The sequence below is a fragment of the Apus apus genome, chromosome Z (assembly GCF_020740795.1).
Source record: "Apus apus isolate bApuApu2 chromosome Z, bApuApu2.pri.cur, whole genome shotgun sequence".
NCBI classification, from domain to species: Eukaryota; Metazoa; Chordata; class Aves; order Apodiformes; family Apodidae; genus Apus; species Apus apus.
The window spans coordinates 29,460,091-29,482,727 of NC_067312.1; the positions used below are offsets into that span (position 1 = coordinate 29,460,091).

General features: G+C 37.6%; 1 protein-coding gene across 1 annotated transcript in view; it reads right to left on the bottom strand.

The window, feature by feature from the left end:
• The window catches only part of GLIS3 (GLIS family zinc finger 3), a 181,172-nt gene that overhangs the window by 119,258 nt on the left and 39,277 nt on the right, over positions 1-22,637 (bottom strand). The window contains exon 3 of the mRNA XM_051642348.1: positions 14,267-15,392. Coding sequence (XP_051498308.1) covers positions 14,267-15,392 — 1,126 coding nt within the window. The remainder of the gene's footprint in view (positions 1-14,266; positions 15,393-22,637) is intronic.

Below are 22,637 nucleotides of genomic sequence, written 5' to 3' on the forward strand. Positions count from 1 at the left end.
AGATTCTGTTTCTAGCTGTATTCTGCTTTTTATGTATTCCAACATTTTTTATTAGATCCACCTGCTATTTGTGTAGATAACCACCACTGCAAAAGACCTTTGAAGTGCAAATAAAGCCAATTATATTATAGTAGCACATGACTGTCTGATCTGTAAGATATATGGATGTCAGTTTGGTAAAACTAAGAGTTGATAAAAGAAATAGAGACCACTAAAAATGGGACCTGCCTCTCACTGCAAACAGAATTCTTTTGTGGGTCACATCATCCAGCAGCAGAAAGATGTAGAATTTTGGAGCAGTAACACATGCAATGACACATGCCCTGACATAATTATAATAAGCTTGTTTTCAGCACATGGAAACTTCTGGGGCAAAAGAGTGCTTATGCCTTTCCTTAAGAATTGGACTTTTAACTTGATGGCTGGACATTATCTTTTGTTTTGTTTTGTTTTCCCTGTGGAATGCTTAGAACATTTAATACTTCACTGTTTGCAATGAACAACTCATTCTGTTGTTAACAGATGTGTTTGCTTTAGGGTACAAGATGTCTCACACTTCCCACCACCACTACACAACTTTTCAACTAGGATAACAGAGGTCTGTCTGTTCATTTCAAAACTGTATTAAATCAGACAGCTAAAACCTGCCATTTACAGCCAACCCTTCAGGTGGCTCAGTCCTGTTACAAGGCAAGGGCTTTTGAACTTCAGCTGCAGTTCACTGGAGCCAAGAAACACTCTCTTTGCTCAGCATCTTACTGCTTAGAGCTAAGCATTGCATGGTATGCAGCTCAAAGACTTCAGATTGTTCATTCACCTAACTGTGAATTCTGATTTGTGAGTCAGAACTGTTCAGCTTGAAGGCCACTGTAATTAAGCTGACATGCCATTCAGTGACCTTGGCATAATCCTAATGAGATCTAAGTCACAGACAACAATTACTGGAAAAAGAGAGGAACGGTTCAAACAAAGGAGAAAGTACTAACATTTTGCATGAGTGAGATCGATGTACTTCAGAGCAGAGAAACATAATAAAGTGATTTATCAGCTGTGCTTCTTTATCCACCACAAAAAAGTGGCTGGTACCTAGATAGTACATCTGGCAACAGCATCAGGCAACCAGATTACTTTAGGAGATTAATTTACTGCAAACTAAGGCTTTTACAGCAACCCTTTCAAGAGACAAAAAACAATTCAGGCATGCCTTTTAAAGAAGTCAGCAATCAATACTACTCCAGCATCAGCTGAGTTTTGTAGTTACCATTGTACGCTGGCAGGTGAGAAAAAGCAATTTATCCATTCTGCTGTCCTTTCCATTGATGGCCTGCTGCCCAAAGGGAGAAATTGGTTTTGTTCTCTACTTGAGTGGGTATCAGCTGAAACACAGAGGTATTTTCTTCTACTTACAACAAACTGAAAAATGCATTCTAAAAGAGGGTTACCCTGCGATAAGTTTGTACAGCAACACTGAAAGAGCTTCCACGTTTAAGAATGCTTTTATATCATTGTTGGTAGGTATTGTAATAAAAAAAAAAGTCAATATGTGTTTAATATATTACTAAAACAAAGACTTGTTAAGCAGATACTCTGAGGTTAGTATAAAAACGAATAACATTATTAAGCAATAAAAGCCATTCTTATTAGAAAAAGTTAAATGACATGACAGCATTTGCTGTTCTGTTATTTTGGCCTTATTTAAAATGTACAAATACAGTTGCCAAGTGGAATTTCAATGCAAGTTTAGCAAGATGACAGTCCTGTTTACACTGTAGCACAGTCAGCTTTAATTATTCTTAGACTGTATGATGATACTTGGGACTTGATTTCTGTTCAAATATTTCTGAATCATCCAAATTTCTCAAAAGAAATCTGTTATTTCTGTGAAAGAATAACTGTCTTGCAAATTAGCTATTTGTAATGGTATAAGTCTGTGTTACTTTTTAATACACCTCTAGAGATCTAATTAATGTCCTTCCATCCATATATCAGATGTTAAAATTCCTCAAACAGGTGAGAGAAAAACTTGTGATCCTCCTCAATATGTGGGGACACTGAAACATCACCACTTAAACCAAAGGGCATCCACACTGATGCTAACATATTTTTATTACCACAAACCATGAAGGCCATATACTTGTTGAGTAGCCAAGACTGAGATATTTTGTTTGCTGTTCTAACCAGCAGCAAATGGAGCCAGAATGTTTTACACAAGAGGTATTTTATGAAAATGAAAAATAAAATAAAATAAAATAGAGTTTTCCAAAATTGCAGGTATCAAAATTAAAAATTTTTGTTTACATACATTTTATGAAGAAAAACTAAGCCAAACAGGTTTTTAAACAGCTTCTTTACATAAGAATATGATTCATAAATAGTTCCAGATTCCAACACATGCAGTTGTGTGGAAAGCCAAGGAGGCTGAACATCACGTGGGATGGATCCCCTGTAAGACAGGTGTATGGGCCATCTACTATATACCTGCATGCTTGTTAGGGTGCATCTCATTAAATTCCCTTGAATAAAAAAACAATGGCATGATAAAATCCACTCAACCTCCTGAATATGACCAGTAAGTTGTTCCAAGTGCTAATGACATTGTCCCCAGAAGGTCATGTTTAAGGATGGTCAGGTATTTCACTGTGAAGTGCTCAATGCCCTACAGAAAATACACCAGGAACACTTTGGGTATCTTTGTTGTAATGATAGTCATCTTAACTCTGTGCTGCTTCCCTACCCACTCACCTCACTTCCCACTTCAGCTGCGAAGTTCTTACCCATGATCAACAGTTGATTTACTGCAAGGTTCAGCTTTTGCACCATGGGAAACATGTACAAATTGAATTATATTTAATTAATAATAAGTATTATTATATTTAATTAATAATTATATTCAATTTGTTCCAAGTACATTTTAAAAGGTCAGGGCAAACTAGGAAAAATATTTCCAATTTTTAACAGTTTGTTGTTGGGTTTTTTTCCTAGCAATTACAGTATGCTCCAGAATCTTTCTGTCAAAAATAGGCATTAACCTACAAAAATTGTCAAACATTTTAAAGATCAGACTTATTGAAAACCACCCAGCATCTTTTATGAGTCAGACAGTTCCTTCTCATATACAGTGAACAGGTATACTTGTAAGCCATCAACATACTAACACTATGCAAGTTACTACCTATTAGTTGAGTTGACACAGTATGCTGTATCTATAAAACCAGTCTGTTCCAAATGCAAAATAAAATGCATGTCTGAGCTTACAAACTGAAGCAGACAAAGTGTCAGAAATTATTTACCATGACTTTGCAGGCTAGTAACAATAATAATTTGAAATCAACTGCCCATATCCATCGATCAGCTCATCCTCTGACACTGCCAAATCTGTATATGGTTATGTCAGCAAATGAAAACTATAGTGTTTTTCCTAACTTGAAAAGTCATTCATCAGCTCTTCATATCAGCAACTCAAAGAAGCTTAGATGACCAAACACTACTGGCAACTCTGGCATGACCAAAACCAGATGAAAGAACCTCAGAACAGAGCATTTTATCTTGTCCCACAGACTACTAGAGATGAAAATACTCAAAGACAATAAATAAATCATAAACAGCACTGTGCCTCCTCCTTACCAGGGACAGATGTGCTTCATTTACTGTTTTATCTTTGCCCCAACATATGTGTCTTTTCTACACAGGTTGGATACTCCACAACTTCCTGTGCAACTTCAAGTAACATGTTTAAATAATTTTCTTCATCTACATTTGGTTTTGAAGTGATGACTCTTTGGGGAGGTGGGTGTGATGGCAATGACTCAATGTTTTATCAGACCATGACCTTGAAAAAATTAAATTACCTCAAATTTATAGAATGGACAATTATTTTTCTGGGACTCAAGACAAAACTATTTTCTTTGTAAAGATTTTAATCAACTTAAAAATAAAAGCCTATCTTGATAAATCAGGTCCGTGGTTCTTTAAAAGAAACTGTATTTTTACTAAGCTTTTAAATTCAGGAGGTAAAACATGCAGTTTCTGGAAAGTCTACTGATCAGGCAAACCAAAATACTGACTGAATGAATGCAAAGGATCCTGAGTACCATTCAAAAATTGCAAGAGTTCAAGCCATTTAATTCAGCTTACACTTACATGGGGATTAAAAAAAGCCATGTATTGTTTTTGTGGGTTTTTTTTAAATGCCTTTCAATAAAAATGCAAATTAAAACTCATGGAATACATATCACCACAGGATATATATACCAAACCCATCATAATGAGTCAGCTGCTAAACATTTACAGAACATTTCTACTATCTTTCCCAAGAGGGCAAGAGGTAAAACAGACTAACGGAGTTTGTGATTTTGTTCAGAACTCATGCTATTCAGTTATATTACATACTCTTGAAGGAAAAAGCAGTATCTCAAGGCCTGAAAGACAGACAATCCACTAGGTCTTCTCATTTTCTGGGAATATAAACAAACACATGAACAGCGTACAGTTTTGTCTTACTCTCCTTCCTTTATAAAGACAGCATTTTTTTTTGTTCAACAACCCCTAGTTATTCATCATTACCAAGGCAGTTCATTCCTATCTTTTGTTCCTGTTCAAAAATTCCTACCATCTTTGAACTAAAATTGTATCAGAACCTCACAGTCATGGAAGTCTCCAGCGGCAGTATGAACACAGTCCTACTTCTTAGAAGCAATCAAGAATTCTCCTTTTTCAGTGCGCTTTAGCTTTCTCTGTCTCCCTCAGGAATACCAGGAGTGGCCAGGTACACCATTTACATGCTGAGCAGATACCATTTTTTGCTTTATCGTAATGGTGGGTTTGTCACATCAGCAAAATACAGTATAAACTAGAAAGACACTAACATTTTAGCCTTAGTTCATTTGACAGACACCACAGTGATGGATTCAATGACCCATCTCTTCTTACATAATGGAAAGAAACAAAGTACCCAGATACTAGTATGATGAAAAAAGAATAAGAACTAGAGTTTGTGAACAGAACCTTCTATGATGAGTTCATTTTTGCTGTCTTCTAAGCCTTGCAAAGATTAACCTATAAGATATGACCCCTAAGCATCTTGCAGTAATAAAATTAAAATAAATGAAAAAATTAACTCCAAAGCTTTTCACTGTGGGAGGCTGAAGGATGAGGGGAGAAGATGAGCTTCCAAAGAAGCCATCACCATTGTTCATGATGTGTGATGATTCAGACTCAGTATTTGGAGATTAGTGTCACATTTTAGCAGCCCTTCAGCAGAAGCCACAGACCTCTGCCTTCAGAGGAAATGTCAGCTCTCACAAATACGCATGACAGACTTTTGAGGACCTTATCACAATTAAAGCAGATCAACAATCTTGCATGGCTTGCTTTTCATTTGGAACCAAACTCTCCACTGATTCACTAGAATGCCATGTTCCCAAACCAGGCTTCAGAGAGATTAATTTAACTGATTTAACTGTATGACTTTGTGGTGGTAAATTTTGTATTTTCAACCACTCTGACTGCAAAGCTATAAATTATTTCTATAGTATTTGGGCGATCTGTACATGCCTTCTCTTGACAAGTTATGTGATAATGGGCCTGCTTCACTGGTGCAGAGATAAAATCAGTGTCACATCTTAGCAGCTCACATTGTTAATTTACACAATGGATTCAGATGACATTTGTCCAGGCATTCAAAAGCCAAGAGTCTTCTTGAGTCAGACAGAGCTGAGCAGCCTTGTTTTTCAACAGTGGCTTTTTTTTTTTTTTAAAAAAAAAAAAAGGACTCTCAATAATCTCAGCAGTCTCAACATAAATATTCCTTAATTCAGTGTATGCATAGCCCACTATTTAAACAAAGCAGAACTCATGTTCATGCCATCTGCCCATTTTTGTAACAGATAACCATCAGCATTTAAACAAGGTTCAACAAGTGTGTCTGAATCATTTGGAAACTGAAATCACAGGACTGAAACTTTGTCATACCAATTATGTAAAGCCACTGAAAAGAAATCCATGCATTTTTGCAAGCAGGCAAAGCAGGCTTTTTGTGGAACAAAAGAAGCCTTGTCTTTTTCTATTATGTGACAACTCCTAATTAGAATCAATGATTTTTTATTATTGGCCCAGATAAGCTTGTTTGAATAGCTGTAATTTCTTAAAACAGAAATCTGAATGTTACTAGGAAAATACATCCATCAGCAGTATGACACACCTTGAAGAAGAATAGTGGCAATGTTTGATATTTTCATCTGATTAACCTTGGAAGCAATTCTGCAAATGTTAAACAGTAAAGAATATAGCAAAGAGCCAAAGGAATTTAATTTTGTTCTAATATATTTATAGAAATGTACCAAAAGTACCCATAAAGGCATGTTGTCATCTTTTCCTCGAGCTCATGCCAGTTGATGACCAATAGAAGGCATTCAAAGAGGGAGAAAAGAGAGAGAGGGAAATTATTTATAACCGCTCTTTGTATCAAGCACACTGCATCATGGACAGATGAGGAACATTACATATCAACATTTTATGCAGAAGCAGTTCTTAAAAAAGAATTTCTTACCAGAGTGACATCTCTCTAAAATGATTCACTTGTGATCTTGAACTTTGTAAGAATGTGTGTTAATTCTCAAGAGCTGAGTACTCATGGAATAAAGTTGCTATATAACCTTAAAAATGATGGTAAGAAAGTAACAAACCTAAATCTAAACAGTCTTTAATAGACGGGAAAATCAAGCACTCTGAATAGATAAAGGTGATATCAGAGAACATGCACCATGTGACTATACCAACGTTTAGCAAACCTAGATGCAGTGAACAGTTGTATAAAACACAGCTCTACACAAAACAGTCACAGAATCCTCACTAGCTCCTCTTTCTGAATTTCCTTTACTCAGTTCAGCACTTTACACAGACACCGACTGCAACTTCACAGTGACAGCCTCTAAAAAGACCTTCCTATTTCCATGCAGCCTTGTTCTGAAAGGTTTACTCAGCAGTTATTTAAGCCCAGTTAACACAAGGTCTACCAAAACCACATTTCTATACTAGGAGACTCCACTGCACTGGCTGTATTGGCAATATCCTTCTCCAAAAAGCTTATTTCGACCATTTATAGGGAGAATCCACTAAAATAATGTGAACTGTGCTTAATCCTTATACTGTCTAAGTCCTTGGGAAACCTACCCTGCAAGCATCTATCTGTAAAAAGACTCAAGGTTTCAGCACCTGCTAAAAAACACCTCAGCTAACTGGGACAACAAGAAGAGTAAAACAGCATTGTTTCAGGGATTAGAGTGAATCAAGCTGATTTCTTGTCTTCCTTGGTGTTTGGGCTACTGTGCCCTGAGGCTGAGGGGAGACCTAGGTAGGTCTCTTCACTCAAGTAACAAGTAAACCGCCTTAAGTTGTGCCATAGAAGGCTTAGATTGGGTATTAGGAAAAAAATTTTCACCAAAAGGGTATTCAGGCACTGCAACAGGATGCCCAGAGAATTGGTAGAGTCACCATCCCTGGAGGCATTTAAAAGACATGCAGATGTGGTGCTCAGGGACATGGTTCAGTGATCTTAATGGTCTTGGCCAACCTTAACAATTCTATGATTCTATGATTCTATGTAGATATGTGTACAAACCTGCATTCAAGACGAGCCATTTAAATCAAGGGAATCACAGAGTTGTGTGTCACTGACTTTAGGATTCTGCCTAGAAGAATCTCACTAAAGTCTGTAAGACTATTGTTATGCCACTTAGACTCTAAACATTCACAGGGCTAGTCCCTCCTTTTGATTCCTTTGCACATTAAGTCAGTAAAAGTATCTTAAACTAAATCTGAATGCTGAAAAAAAAATTAATTAATACCTTAGCACATCCAAATACTTCAGAATATATTTGAATTTTGTTTGCAACTTATTTAACTAGTGCAATTACATGTGCACAAAAAGGTATGTGCACATATGTGGCTTTTTTCCATTTCTTAATTGCTTTGCACAAATAATCCAGTGACTGTTCCAAGATGTTTAATTCTCTAACATTTGTTTTTAAAGCCTATATTCAGAGATAAACCATCAGAATAAGATGTCTGAGAAGTTCTCCACAGAGAGCCAGAAGCATTAATTAAATCTTTAATCCTTAGGAAATCAGTGTCAACCACCTGAATGGAAGCTGGCATTATGTTTACCTTTGCTTAAAACTGTATTTCCTTCCTGAAGAAGTAACATTGCAATGCACAGTATAATTTGTTAACTAGTTCTCTCTACTTCTCTCTTCATTTCTTTAGAACACAATAATGTTTTCTGGGAATGATTTCTGTTGTGACTGTATATAGCTTGCATTTTCCGTTTTCCCATAAGATATTGTTAGGCTTTTCTATGAAGGAAATTGAAAGCTTCATAATTTACTCACTCTGTTGCTGATACAGGCACAGCCATGAACCCAACAGGGATGCTGAATAGTGCAAAGTAAAATTGGTAGAAAAAGCAGAAGGTACCAAAAAATCTTTTGTGGCTTGGAAAGTAATTCAGTTTCCAAATACTTCACAGGACATGCTCCAAAACCACAATCTTAGCATTAGCCCCCAGACTTCAAATTCAAAATATTTTTTAAAAAGCCCAATATTCAAAAAAGGAATACAAAACAAAGCAAAACCCTAACCCAACCTCTCAATTTTCTGCAACAGAAATGTTGGCAGATACAAAGTTTGATTTGGGATTTCACATTTCAAGCAGATTAAATTTTTAGGAGTGCTTCATTTTTTTAGTTAACCTTTTACTTATAGTTTGCTACTGCAACAAAAAAAATCTCAAACATGTTCCACTAAAATAAAGCTACAGGGAAAAGAAAACAAATAAAATATAATCTTCATGCGAACCACAAGCACAGAGGTAATAAAATACAAACCCTTCCAGATGAACATAGGTGTTTGTGCATTTAGGAATGTTCATTGTTATTCTTGGATACTTCAGAGTCATGTTCTGAATTACGGTGAAAATAAAAAGATGCTTGTTTGAAAAAGTTCATTAAAAATCTGTCTTAAATTTTCCAAATATCTATGTCAAAAGGCAAGATAAGCTGGTTCAAACACATAAGAGGAAAATCAAGTTATTAATTAGCAGAACAAGAACATAAATTTTGTTCTGTAAGATAAAACATGGTTCTCTGGCTATCATTTTTCACTGTGATCAGTTCAACACATGCATGTAGAAAGGAGTTCGCTTAGAATTTTTCGATGTTTAAGGATATGCTTTGATACTAAAGGTCAGTATTTTGAATACCACAAGCCCTCAGGTGCTCACTGAACTCAAGTGGAAATTGTCCATCTTAAACAGCCACAGGAAAAGCACACAACATTGCATTTTGAACAATGGACAAATTACGTATTTCATACTGAAATATTAATATACAAAGAGCAGTACTACCATTGCTGAGAGGTAAGATTTATTAGCTTGGGCTAGATGCCATCTGATGTGATCACATGAGTTTGAGCTGTTTGTGGAGGCACACCCACAATTCATAAATTGTTTTTCCTTTGAACAGCTAAAACATCATAACCAAAGCCAGTAGGTTACTAAGACTGCACAAACTTGTGAGAGTTAGGAAACCTTAGCTTTTATCATTGCAAATCAAAACTCAGTTTGTCTGTGTCTATGCACCATGATATAGTCTATTTATTCATACACGTCTGCCTTTTCTGTGGTATTTCTATTTCAGGTAGTTTACTGACCTAGTGAAAAAATGGGCATCAGGCAACCATAAACTTAGCATTTTTCAACTTTCAGCAACTTCACCCTACAAGTAAATTACTGTTCTTTTAATATTAAGACTAGGTCCTCAATTGCTACTTTAGCATAACGAAAAATCATTCTAAAAGCATGTAAGCAAAAACAAATTCTAAGATTTTTATAGTTTCTGTTTTTTCAAGACTTCAGTGGAATGTAGGATTTGATACAGTCTTTCCTTATCAAGAAACGGTGGCATGTGCTGTACATAAAATATATAGTACATGCTGTATATAACACACCATATGAAGGCACGTTGCTGAAGCCTGAAGATGGGGAAAAAAAAAAAATCCCAAATGTTTTTACAGAATGCATTTCTGGTTTTAATAAAAATTTCATCTTGAACACCATTTTCTAGGCACATGTATTTCAAATAGCACACACACATCTATTTAAATACTCATACTCACCCAAAGATAAGTACTTGCTTCTCAAAAGTAAGCATTATACAATTGTTTTAAGTTCTATGGTGTTTTTTTTTTAAACATATCTTCTGTTTTATGTGGTTAGTAGACAGATGTGTTGTGGGATAATTTCAGATTTTTAGCAGATCTTAAATGCATGTTGCTTCAAATGTGACAGGAATACTACCAATTTTATTGGTTTAAATCACAGCAAGTAGCTGTGATTAAAAATGCAGTATATGTATTAGTATCCCATGCTTTAAACATTAATGGCATTGTTCTGAGGCATAGCTCAGAACTGAAACAAAGCAGAAAGATTTAAGTTTCAAAAGGGGAAATATTTCTAATGTACCTGAATGAAATTGAAAGGCAAGAGCCTGAAATTTGTCTCTAACAACATGCTTTTGCCATTTAAACTAGAATAAATATATTAAACTTATTGCTTACATAGCATGACAATAAGGCTAATTAAGTACTACTTTTTGCAGCTGAACTTGAAAAGTATGAAAACACTACAGAAGAAGGAACAGCGTAGAAAATTAGCTGACAGGTACAGCCAAAAGGAGCAAAAGGTCAGCATTTGCCAGTTGCTACTGTGGATTTTCCACAGCTGCCGAGAATTCTTTTTTTTCCAATTCAGAGGAAATTTGAGGGAACCTCAGATACCGTTGTGTGGTAACTGCTGGCAAACATTACAGATTTTATCTCAACCACTGGCATACTAACTGCTTGCATTTCAACATGAATTTTACATTCAACTTTTTCTTCTTTAACTTCTTCCCACAAGGTATACATTAATGCATAGATTAATAAATAAATACAACACATTTGAATATACCATATCTACTTTATGTAAAGAAGTTTACGAATAGATGCTACACATGTATTACTATGTCATACTTTTTTTTAGTCTTTAAACCAAGTCTCTGAAAAGAAGAATGCAACCCAGATGCAGCAAGTTGGAAGAGAACCTAAAAGATGTTTTAATGAAAAGGAAGTCAAACATATTCTAATGGCTATTTAATGAAGTTCTATTATAAACAAGGTAGCTCAAAGTGAGGCTTCTCAAATGCAGGTACTCTTCAACTTCACAAATTTGCATGTAAAAAAGCCAGACCAAACTTAATAACCTAATTTGGTTTCCCGTGTAAAATATAATGCAGGACTCCATTAAATTCACACTTTAAAAAATTAAACTGCATTTTTCACAAGAAACAATCTTCTTAAAAATAGGCAGGAATAAAAAATGCACCATGGTTTTTCACTATACAGAGAAAGTATACTGCATCAAATTGCCAAGAAGACCTAATCTGAACTTGCAGCTTTGGCAGCAAATTCAGGTAAAGCTGGAAAAAAACGCCTAATTCACAGAAAATATTAATACTAAATAAATCTATCAGGATGAGTATGCAATTATGTTCTACTCCACCCTGGTTACCTTTGTACAGAGGAACAAGTATGTTCTGCATTTCTGACCTCAAGAATGCTTGACTTTAAGTTGGGATCTGATTATCGTGATTGTCACATATTTTTATGTGTGGCTATCTGATCAATACTTACCCTACACACTTTCATCTTTCAGAATTGAAGAAGACTGCTCATCCAGAACAAGAAGGAACTAGTGACTAGAGTACAGCTTATAGCTATTGTTTATAACTTTAAAGTTTTGTTACATGGAGACACAGAAACTAGTTCACATGTGGTAAAACAAACGCCGAGGTCAAAGGAATATTCTGCTTGCTTCTGTTTTCAACTATCAGTACATCAAGTACTGCAGTTCTAACTGTTCTTCAAGTCTCTTCTAAAAATACATGATTTTATCATCACAGAGTGATAACAGAGAAGAACAAAATGATTTTACGAAGTTCAGCCTGTAATTAGTTGAGCATCTGATTCCACATTACCTCTATCAGTGTTACAATACTACAACTTAGAGGCAACCCGGACCTTGTATTACTAAAACCTTGCAAAGCTTGCTAACTATCACAGCAATCCATTGGGATTTACAACATAGTATGTACTAATATACTTTCAGCTCTCAACTGCACAGAAACAAGCACTGCATGATAAACATCCTGACTAGGAGCTATTACAATATATGCTTACTGGGAAGACTGTCCCTCACAAAATGTTAGGAATCATCAACACGTATAATAATCACACAATGACCAGTGCGTGATGTCACTAAGGTGACTAGAGTAACTTGCTGCCTTTGATCACAGGATGCCTTGATACTTTACATTAAAATAGTTTCTCCCAAAGACCTATGACTTCTGCCATATTTTTTGTAGTGTGTATGTTTGGTTCACATCACAGATGTGTATTTGGCATTTTTCCTTCACTGCTTGGTCTACTAGACTGCCTCCTATTAGCCTGCAAACTGCAGTGGACACTGCAGACTATTAGACTTTTACTTCACAGTGATTTTGGAGAAAAAGGCACATAGAGCCCCTGGTGGATAAATGTAGATTATGAATGGGTTGCTTTGATTTATCACTTTAATGCATAAATTCGTACAGGTTTGGTGAAAAGTTTCATATTGCTTTTGCATATTTTTGTTATTTACAGAAATCATACCTCATTATCACCTTGCCCGAAGTGTTCTGCCTAATACCTCACTTAAAAATCTCAGTTTAAAAGCTTAAAACTGTATTGACATGATTGTAAATTTCGCTGCTTGGTGAGACAGGTATGCAGTTTGGCTGAAGTAGTTTCCTAAATATACTGAGAGACTCTTAGGCCATGGCCCCTTTGCACTAGAAAGCCAAATATGTTTTTCCAAATTCACACCATTATTGAAATGGTAAAGGAAGAAAGCCACAAACCATTTCACTCAACTCCTGCTAAAGAATGCCGTTTCAGTAGTCTTCTCCCAAGAAAGGAGTGTCATGTTCCAGATTTACACCCCCATTACATGGGTTATTATGTCACCCTGAATATTTCTACATTTCATTACACTTCTAAATATAAAAGCAAGATAAACCCATGGCTGCTGCTTCTGATACACAAGCTTCTCTGCACTATTGAGTAATATTTGCTGAAGGTCAGTAAAATTAATGATTTATTCATGTTTCTAAAAGCAGTAATTCTTTGAGAAGCTAACATAAGACAACTCTTATTTTTTTGTAACACAGCATGACTTGGCACACATTAAGTTTCAATTTAGCAATCTCAAATATGTTATCATACGAAGTATCTTATCCACTTAAACAGTAACATACTTAGCATCAGTTAATGTTGATACCTTCAATCTTAAGGACTCTTTGGGGAGGGTCTCATAACCATGAGAAGTTCACTGTAAGCATCCTTTCTGAACAGGACACTAAATAAGCACTTAGTGTGAGTGAGCTAATCATCATCCAAAATACAGACTATATGTAATGCCAAACAAGAATCTGAATTACAAAGACTAGAGGTGATTCACTGGAGTCCAATTCTAGGACTTACTGGCTAGATTGTAATGCTGTATGATTACGTATGTGTGAGACTGGCTTGCCATTACCCTAAGAAAAACAGCAAGAAAAGCATGACTTTGGGGGTTGAATGCTCACAGCTAGAATCTGTGAAGAGAGAAACTGTCATGTGTTTTATTCCTGCAGTATTGAGGGGAAAAGGGCTGTGGGCCTGTGTCTTGTAAGTCACGAAACAAACAACTGCCTGAAAAAATACCCAACTGTTCTAAGTTTTTCACTGCAACACTATGCAAAATTCATTATTAAAAGGGAGCAACACAATACAAGAATATTTCAGGATATATTGTGCCATTTTTTCTGCAGCATTTTTCCTGAATGTATTCTTCAAGCAGGTACTTAGGTACTGATGGTGCTTAAGTTTTGCTTTATGAACATCTGCCATGTCACTTTTGCAGTCTACAGTAAAAGTGTAGAAATATAGAAAATAAAAATGTGTCTAATCCTATCTGTCAGTACATAACAATTAAAGAATATCTCTCTTTTCTATCTAGGTGGAAACATGGAGCTGTCATTATTGCCATAGACCAGCTAAAAGAGCACACTATTACTGAAGAAAAACACTGACGGAGTTACAACGTCACTATACCTTCATGAGTATCGCTAGTAAGAAAGAGAGAATTCAGACTTACTGTGCATTTGTTTGGCTTCTCTCCTGAGTGGACCCTCATGTGAATTAGCAGTTTATAACGAGCATTAAATGGCTTGTACCTTCGTGGGCAGCCTACCCAGAAGCAAGTGAAGTCTTCTCCCTTCCTCTGGTCTATGTGCATCTTCTCTATGTGCCGCACAAGTTCCTCTTGCTGGTCATACCGGGCATTGCAGTCACCCCAGCAACAGCCATGCTTGCCACTGATATCATCGAGCTCACTGTCTTCATCAAGCAGGGAGCCTGGGGCAGATGGAGGCATGGGCAGAGGGTGGATGTGACTGGTGAGGCTGTGTGGATGCTGGTGCTGGTGAGCATGGTATGGTGGGGGTGGCCCTTGTGGAGCAGGTGGCAGTAGCAGGGATGGAGGAGGCATGTCGACCATATGGCCTGCAAACTCAACAAGCTGTTCATTTTTCAGGACACTCACCACCTGGTTGTCCACAAATGGCACAATTTGCTGGATGATCATGTTACTTGTGGCAGCCGTCTGCAGGCTGGCTTGCTCCAGCTGCTGCATCCGCTGGTACTCACCAACCCCATTCTCAGCGTACCCTGGAAAGGTGATGTTGCCATTAGCCATGAGAAGGCCTTTCTGGGCAGTTGGAATAGAGCAACTCTGGGGTATGCAGCTTCCTTTCACTCCCAAAAAATGCCCATAGACCTCAGGCTGTGGGGAGACTTTTGCTGGTGAAGTCCTGGAGCTGTTGATGTAGGCCACCAGAGAGGTTGGGGATGTACGGATGATTGTATTGAAGTCGATCCCAATGCTGTCTGACACAGGAGAGAGAGAGAGTCCTCTCTTTTTGGATCGGGCCGATTGAGACCGGGCCAAGGAATGGCGAGGACTAGAGTAGGAGGAATGATTATTTTCCATGCCATGTAAGTAGGACGGTAATGAGTTAGAGACACAGTTATTGGACACAGATGTCACAGGTGAAAGACTTAGTAAGTCCCTCAGTTCACTGCCATTTTGTAAACGTGGGTCAGGAGGAACAGAAGGAAGTGTCCTGTACCCATGCGACCAGTCTTGCTTAAGACTCGGAGTGGACTGACTTTCTGACAAGCTTAATGTCGTACAGGCCAGAGACTCACGTGACAAGAACAACCTGGAATAAAGGCACAGTAAAGTAAGCAAGCAGTTAGACAATTCAGCAGTTCAAATTGAATGCCTGTATACTGCTATAAAATGGTTCTTCTATCTTCACACACACATAAAATTAAAGAAAGGCAACATGTGAGTTAGTTCTCCCTAATTTTAAGTACAAAACTTTAGCACTCTCAGCTAACGTACCAGAAGGCTTACACAGGCAACACATATGTAATGAGGTCACTTAGGAAACTAACTTTAAAACATCAAGATTTTGAACAGAAGTTACAGTGAAGGTTCTTGATAGAGAAATGAAGGAAAAAATTTTCATCAGCTGTGGTGTAAATAGGTTTGGACTTCTGAATCCAAAGCATTGTGCTCCTGTGTTGTACGAAACTCATATTGATTTGAAGCCATTATTATTATTGCTGGCAAAGAACAGGAAGAAAACTGATTTATAAAGAGCAAATATTTAACCTGAATGACTTTTCCAATTGTAGTGCATACAAATAGTATTCTCTCCAGAAATAGCTCAAGTTTATAAATACAGATAATATCTAACTTTACAAAACAAACAAAATAAATTAATAACGTAGAAGAACTGGTTCTAGGGGTTTATTTAGTTTTGATGTATTGGCCTCCACGTCAGCAATCAAAACTTTTCACAAAAGTGTAATCTTGCTGTTATCATTGTTTTTTTCACAGAAACATTAAGAAACTTTTCTATACTGCAAATGTCCTACAGGTAGCTTAAAAACAGAATTCATAGGCTCTTAACAAAAGTGTTTTCTACAGAAAGGTAGGAAAAGGAAATATAAGGACATCAGGGTCCCCGATTCATGGCTGCAAATGCTGGGTAGAGAGGCCAAGTGGATGTATGTCTTTATGTTTCCAGTTCACAGCTTGGCGGACTTGAACTCCCTGCCAGCCAGTGGTGCTATCAGTATATTCATTTCTATTTTTAAGGAGCTCTAACAGTAGGAAGAACCAGGTATGTATCTAGATAAACCTGGAGATCTCATAGGCAGAGAAGCCTCTTCATCTTATGTTTTTGGCATTAATTCCTGGTTTTATTCTTTTCCCAGCACACTTTTGAAGAAGCGTAACATTTCAATGATGAATCAAGTACATAAGAAATTTGGCTTCTCTCCTGAATAAAAAATGCATTTATTAAGGTGGACAAGTCAGTCACCACTTCTCAGCTTCTTCCATAACAAGCAAGATACACAATAGTTCCACCTATCATGCAAAGACTCCAGGAGGTCAAAGTAACTCAAAAAAAGACACCTAATAGGTGCTAATAGGTACTGTAAACACCAGGTATTGAAAAATGTTTCTTAAAGCTCTAAGTAAACAGTACATTAAATATTTACATGCTGTAATCCAAAGAAAAATCATATAGTGTGTAGGAGGAATAATGTATTCTTATTTAATAAGGTAAGTTCCAATAGTCATTTATTTTACATCATGGCTTTATATTGCTACCAACTTTGAGTTTCTAGAAGACAAAGTATGCACCATAAAGAAAATTAATACAAACAAATCTCATCTCTTTCTTGATACTGACACAGTTACATCAAACAACTTTGACAAGCCCCTTCTTCCTATTTTAGTTGCTTCTTTTTTTTTTTTTTTAATAGGGAAGTAGGTTTTTGATGTCTACTCAGAGTAAGCAATATTGCATTTGCTTCAGAGTTCTGTAAGATTTTCTTACAGATACTCCTTCAGGAAGGAAGGGTTCATAGGATAGATCTATTAAAGTTCACAGTTGCATCACATGTCTGCACAACAGCCATGACATCACAGTAATGACTGCAGCTTTGTTGGAGATAAATGAAACTACTTAATTTAAGAGTGGCTAAAACTGGGGATCTGCATCCCAGTTCAATTAACATCAGTCAACTCAAGAGAGAAAGAACAGATCCTATTCAATGCCTCTGTAGATACTCCCAGTGAATATAGAAAAATTTACCGAATTTCCATTATTTTGCTTAGTAAATTGACTTTTCACCTCTGAGAGCTGTGACTTATCTTTCAAATAGATCAGCAAAGTTGAAAGAATATATGAAAACACTAGGTAAAGTTATTCAGGCAAGATAAATCTGGATATCTGTCCACACTCAGTTCTAGCCACAGAGATTTAAGCTGAAAAATCAGTGTCTTTGTTATCTTACTCTGTCTACAACATGAGCACTCCCTGAGTGATGGGTTTTGTCTTACTACTTGATACTACAACATTTTCCAGCACTTGAGAGTCAGACAACATAGAATCATTGAATGGTCTGAACAATGAAGAAAGAAAAATCAGGTTTTAGTGACTTTAGTTTAAGGGCTGGATTGTGCTGCAAGAACACAACTTGGTCATTGCCAAAGAGCTGAAGGAGGGGAACTGGTGCTCAGGTCAATGTGACTGTCCCCTCAGGCCCTTTTCTGTTGCAGGAGGAAGCCTGACACAGGCTGAGAGAGGAAGGAGCTCACAGGTGCTGAGATAGCTTATGAACAGTGAAGATGTAGCCTTAAATATCACCCAGCCTTGCTGTGGTAACCCATAGGATAGCTGGGTAAACACTTTTTTTAAGTTGATTTGCTGTATCAGTATAAGAAACACCCTATTTAGACTGAATCTCAGGTACTGACAGATGATCAGGAGCTGATTATGGAGGTTTTGTTACTCCATCAGGGTTTATACAGCACTTCAAAAAGAAAGCTGGATAAAAGCACAACTAACATGCTGAAAACATTTTGCACTGAGAAAAATGGGATTGCTGTATCAGGTCAATCTTGTAAAAGATTTAGATCTGAAGGGATAATTATTTGGGAAAAAAAAAAAATTATTCAGGCTATTGAGTCTGTTATCAATGGGCTTTGTTAAAGCACAGTTCATGATAGGGCACTTAAATCATGTTAGTATGCTGTGACTGCAAATACGTATCTACAGTCTTCAACAGAGCAAGAAAAGTAGGTTTGACTTTTCCATGCTAGGCTATATATATTTATATCTGGGAAATGAAAATAATTGGTGAGGTTTTTTGCCAGCTTGATTATTTAATATATTTTTTCTTGATTTTTTTTTTCCTCTTTTATAAGTAGGGGGAAAATCGTCCACCAATATAACAAGTCCATTTTTGTAACGTTGAGAATTTTAATCAGATGCACAGGACTGGTGTCATTCAAAAAGCTAATAATGCCTAGCATAAAGGGACATACCCACCAGCAGAGCTGAAGAAAAACTGCATTTTAGAAGTCTCATAGCAGGATAAAAATTAAAAATTGGCCTAGATTTTCAAGCTTAAAGTGAACATCAGATAATCTGAAGAAGTTTAGTTCTCACTTCAGCCTCTAAATCAAAAAGTAACTAAGATTCCAGTTCCCAAAACAAAGAAAATGTCTATAAAACCCAGCCCACACTATGACTCAGTAGTTTTCTGGGGGAAAGTACATATACCTAATATGAAAATGAAGGGTCAGCGATACCACTGTGCCAGATTCTCAGATGGTATTAATTGGCAAGGCTGCTTGTAGTAATCTAAAACAGCTGTGAGTTTGGACCAAATCTTTTAGGAGCATTTACAAGACATTCCTGCAATTACATTCTATTCTTCGTGTACAGAGGCCACAGCGTCAAAGATAAGCCAGAATCTTAAACATAAACATGGAAAATAAAAAAACCAAAAACCTATGTTTTCTTATTTTTTGTCTTCTGTTTTACTAGACAAGAAGCCTTCATGCTTTTCTAAGTCCTTCTCTGACTTGCTTCAAAGTAAACGGCAGTATTACATCTAGTTTAAACAGTGTAACTAAATACTTTGAAAAAGTGTTTGGGAAATTCTCAGAAAATATGGGGGAAGGTTTTATCCTTTGTATTCTGTATGCTAAAATCTGATGTTATCTGTGGCAAAATTCCTATTTTGCCAATTTTTTCTTTCTTTCATCAGTAAAAATCAAGACAAGTCATTTATATTTGGGTCAGTTCAGGAAATGCTCTGGTTTGGATTGAGCTGCCAGAGCACAGTTCATGACACCTTAGAGACACAATCCAGGGAAGGCACTCAGCCCATGAAGGATTATGGAGTCAGCTCAGGCAACCAGCTTAGGTTGCAGTGTATTGCTGAAATAACTAAAAACCAAACCAAACCAAACCAAACCACCTTAAAAAAAAAAAGTGTAAAGAATTTGTGAATTAAAACCTGACTTCAAACGTGGTTTGCCCTATAAAACTGAGAATTTGAGGGCAAAGTTACTGAAATGGACATTCTCTGTGTGACAAACTGATTTTATAGCATCTTCATTGATAAATCATTAAAAGAGACTCTAGGGATACTAAAGCCTCAATTCTGCCAGAGCTTCAGTTCACCCTTAGTAAATGTTTCTTTATAACACAACCAAAATGTGTAACTCAGTACTGACACAGTAGACCCAACCACACATTCAGATAAAAGTAACAGTGCTTGGAACGATACCAGCACACCCACAACTTACTAAGTATTATTATTGTTGTTGTTATTATAATTTTATGATATGTTTAATATTATATTTAATATATTTTAATGTGTTATTAATACTATTTACTAAGTATCACTATAATGATAAGGCATGTCTCTAGATGTCTTTTGACATTACCTTAGCACTGAATGGTTTTCCATGACACATACGCATAGAAAGCATAATTAATTTTGTAAATTGTCCTTGGGGACTCAGTCTTTACAGCTGAAGTGACAGAAAATTCACAAACTGTCTTAGAGCAGAGTAAAGCAAGAGGTTATCTTCCATTTACATAATACCAGTTTTAATTATTTCAAGAATGTTCCTTGGCTTGTAATAAATAGATATCATAACATGTAAACTGTTCTGAGAATAAAGACCTTTTGTAAATAAGAACAGTTACATTTCAACTCAGTAGGCAACTGTTGCACAAGTCACATCTACAAAAGTGGAAACTAGCTTCTGAAGTAACACACCAATATGTTTTCTGTGCATGTTTAACTGATATCCAGGAATGTACTTAATGTATTCGTATGGAGGTTGTCTAAGTAACTATTTTCCCCTCATTCAATGTTTGTCTACAGTACCCATAGCCATAATCTCAAAAGTTATTTAAGCACTGAAAGATTAATTAACAAATACTTACCTGTGGTTTAGTGATACAGAAAGGCAACACTTACAGGGAGAGATCATAGTTTTTCTTAAACTAGCCATCTGAGTTAGGAAAATGGACAAGTTTTCAGCAGCACAGGTCTAACACAGATAAAGTGAACTGCTGGATCAGTGCAGACTGAAATTGCTCAGATTAACTTAATTATGTAAACCATTAAACAATTTGAAAGCAAAGGTATTTGATGAGGAGAGAGTAACGTTTGTGGGGCATTTATTTTGCCTGACATTAGTGTTACCTGACAGGGACCAATTCTTAGCACTACAGTAAGCCTAAAACAGGTTACTGCCCCTGGAGATGTTAGCATGTGGAATATTTCTGGTTTAAAAGCGGCCATCTCGGCAGCTCCCTCAGAGCACGCGGCAGCGCAGAGCGGAGAGCGGCAGCGGCCGTCACAGGAAGTGGCGCGAGGGCACGCGGAGAGCGGCGCGAGTGGAGGCAGGAGCAGAGAACACTGGTAGCTTTCTCTAGCATGGTGACAACACGCCCTAAAACCGTATTGAAAAAGGATATGGGAACTCAGACGGAGGTTCTGAGCAGACACGCAGCTGTGCAGGTCTCTGGCTGCAGCAAGTGCCTGAGCCTGGCACTGGTAGTAGAGGGAGCCAGTGGCAGCACGTGTGTGCGGTGTGAGCAAATCAATGATCTCCTCAGGCAGGTGGTTAGACTGACAGAGGAGGTTGAAAGACTAAGAACTATCAGAGAATGTGAGAGCGAAATAGATTGGTGGAGCCAAACCCTGTGGCAAGGGCAGAAAGAAGAGGGTATTGAACAAGTGATGGATCCCCTCCCCGCCTGTCATCAAAAAGAAGGAGAGAACTTTAGGGACATGGAGGAATGGAGGGAGGTCCGTCCTCGGAGAGGCAAGCAAAAACCCTCCCAACTCCCTCCGCCCTCCGAATTGCCCTTGAAGAATAGGTATGAAGCCTTGGTACTTCAAGGACAGGAAAATGAAGTTGGAACAATAGATTTGCCTAGTGAACCACCTAGGACTTGTTGCTCAGCTCCACGCCTTAGGACTTCTTCAACTAAGAAGGAAAGGAGGGTAATTGTGGTGGGAGACTCCCTTCTGAGGGCAACAGAAGGGCCCATCTGTGGAGCAGACCCATCCCACTGGGAGGTCTGCTGCCTCCCTGGGGCTCGCATTAGAGATGTTAAAAGGAAACTCTCTAGTATTGTAAATCCCTCTGATTACTACCCACTGCTGATTTTTCAGGTTGGCAGTGACGAAATTATTACAAGAAATGTAAGGGCAATGAAGAGAGACTTCAGGGGCCTGGGACGGCTGGTTAGGGGGTCTGGAGCGCAAGTAGCGTTTGCCTCCATACCCCCTGTAAGAATGGGTGGAGAGATAAACAGGAAGAGTTTGCTAATGAATGAATGGTTACAAGACTGGTGCCAAAGGCAGGGCTTTGGTTTTTTTGATCATGGGCTGCTGTATGAGACACCTGGCCTGATGGTGGCAGGTGAGATGCACCTGTCACAGAGGGGAAAAGGCTTGCACTTCTTGCAAGCACAGCATCAGTGTGTCCCAATGGGTAGAAAATCTAGTATGGGAGCTAGGAGACCAGCGTGGTTAAAAAAGGAACTGCTGGGCAAACTCAAGTGGAAAAGGAAAATCTATAGATCGTGGAAGGAGGGGCTGCTCACTTGGGAGGAATATAGGAATGTTGTCAGAGAATGTAGGGAGGCAACTAGGAATGCTAAGGCCTCCTTGGAACTTAACCTTACAAGTCGGGTTAAGGACAATAGAAAGGGCTTTTTCAAATACATAGCTGACAAAACTAACACCAGAGGCAATATAGGCCCACTGCTGAATGAGGTGGGTGCCCTGGTGACAGAGGATTTAAAGAAGGCAGAGGTGCTGAATGCCTTCTTTGCCTCTGTCTTTACTCCTGCAGGATTTCCCCATGAGCCTCAGTCTCATATAGCCCCAAAAGAAGTCAAGATAAAGGAGGAGTTTGCCCAGGTAGATGAGGATTGGGTTAGGGATCAGTTGCGTAATCTGGACATCCATAAATCGATGGGTCCGGATGAAATGCATCCAAGGGTGCTGAGGGAGCTGGCAGAGGTCATTGCTAGGCCACTCTCCATCATCTTCGGTAAGTCATG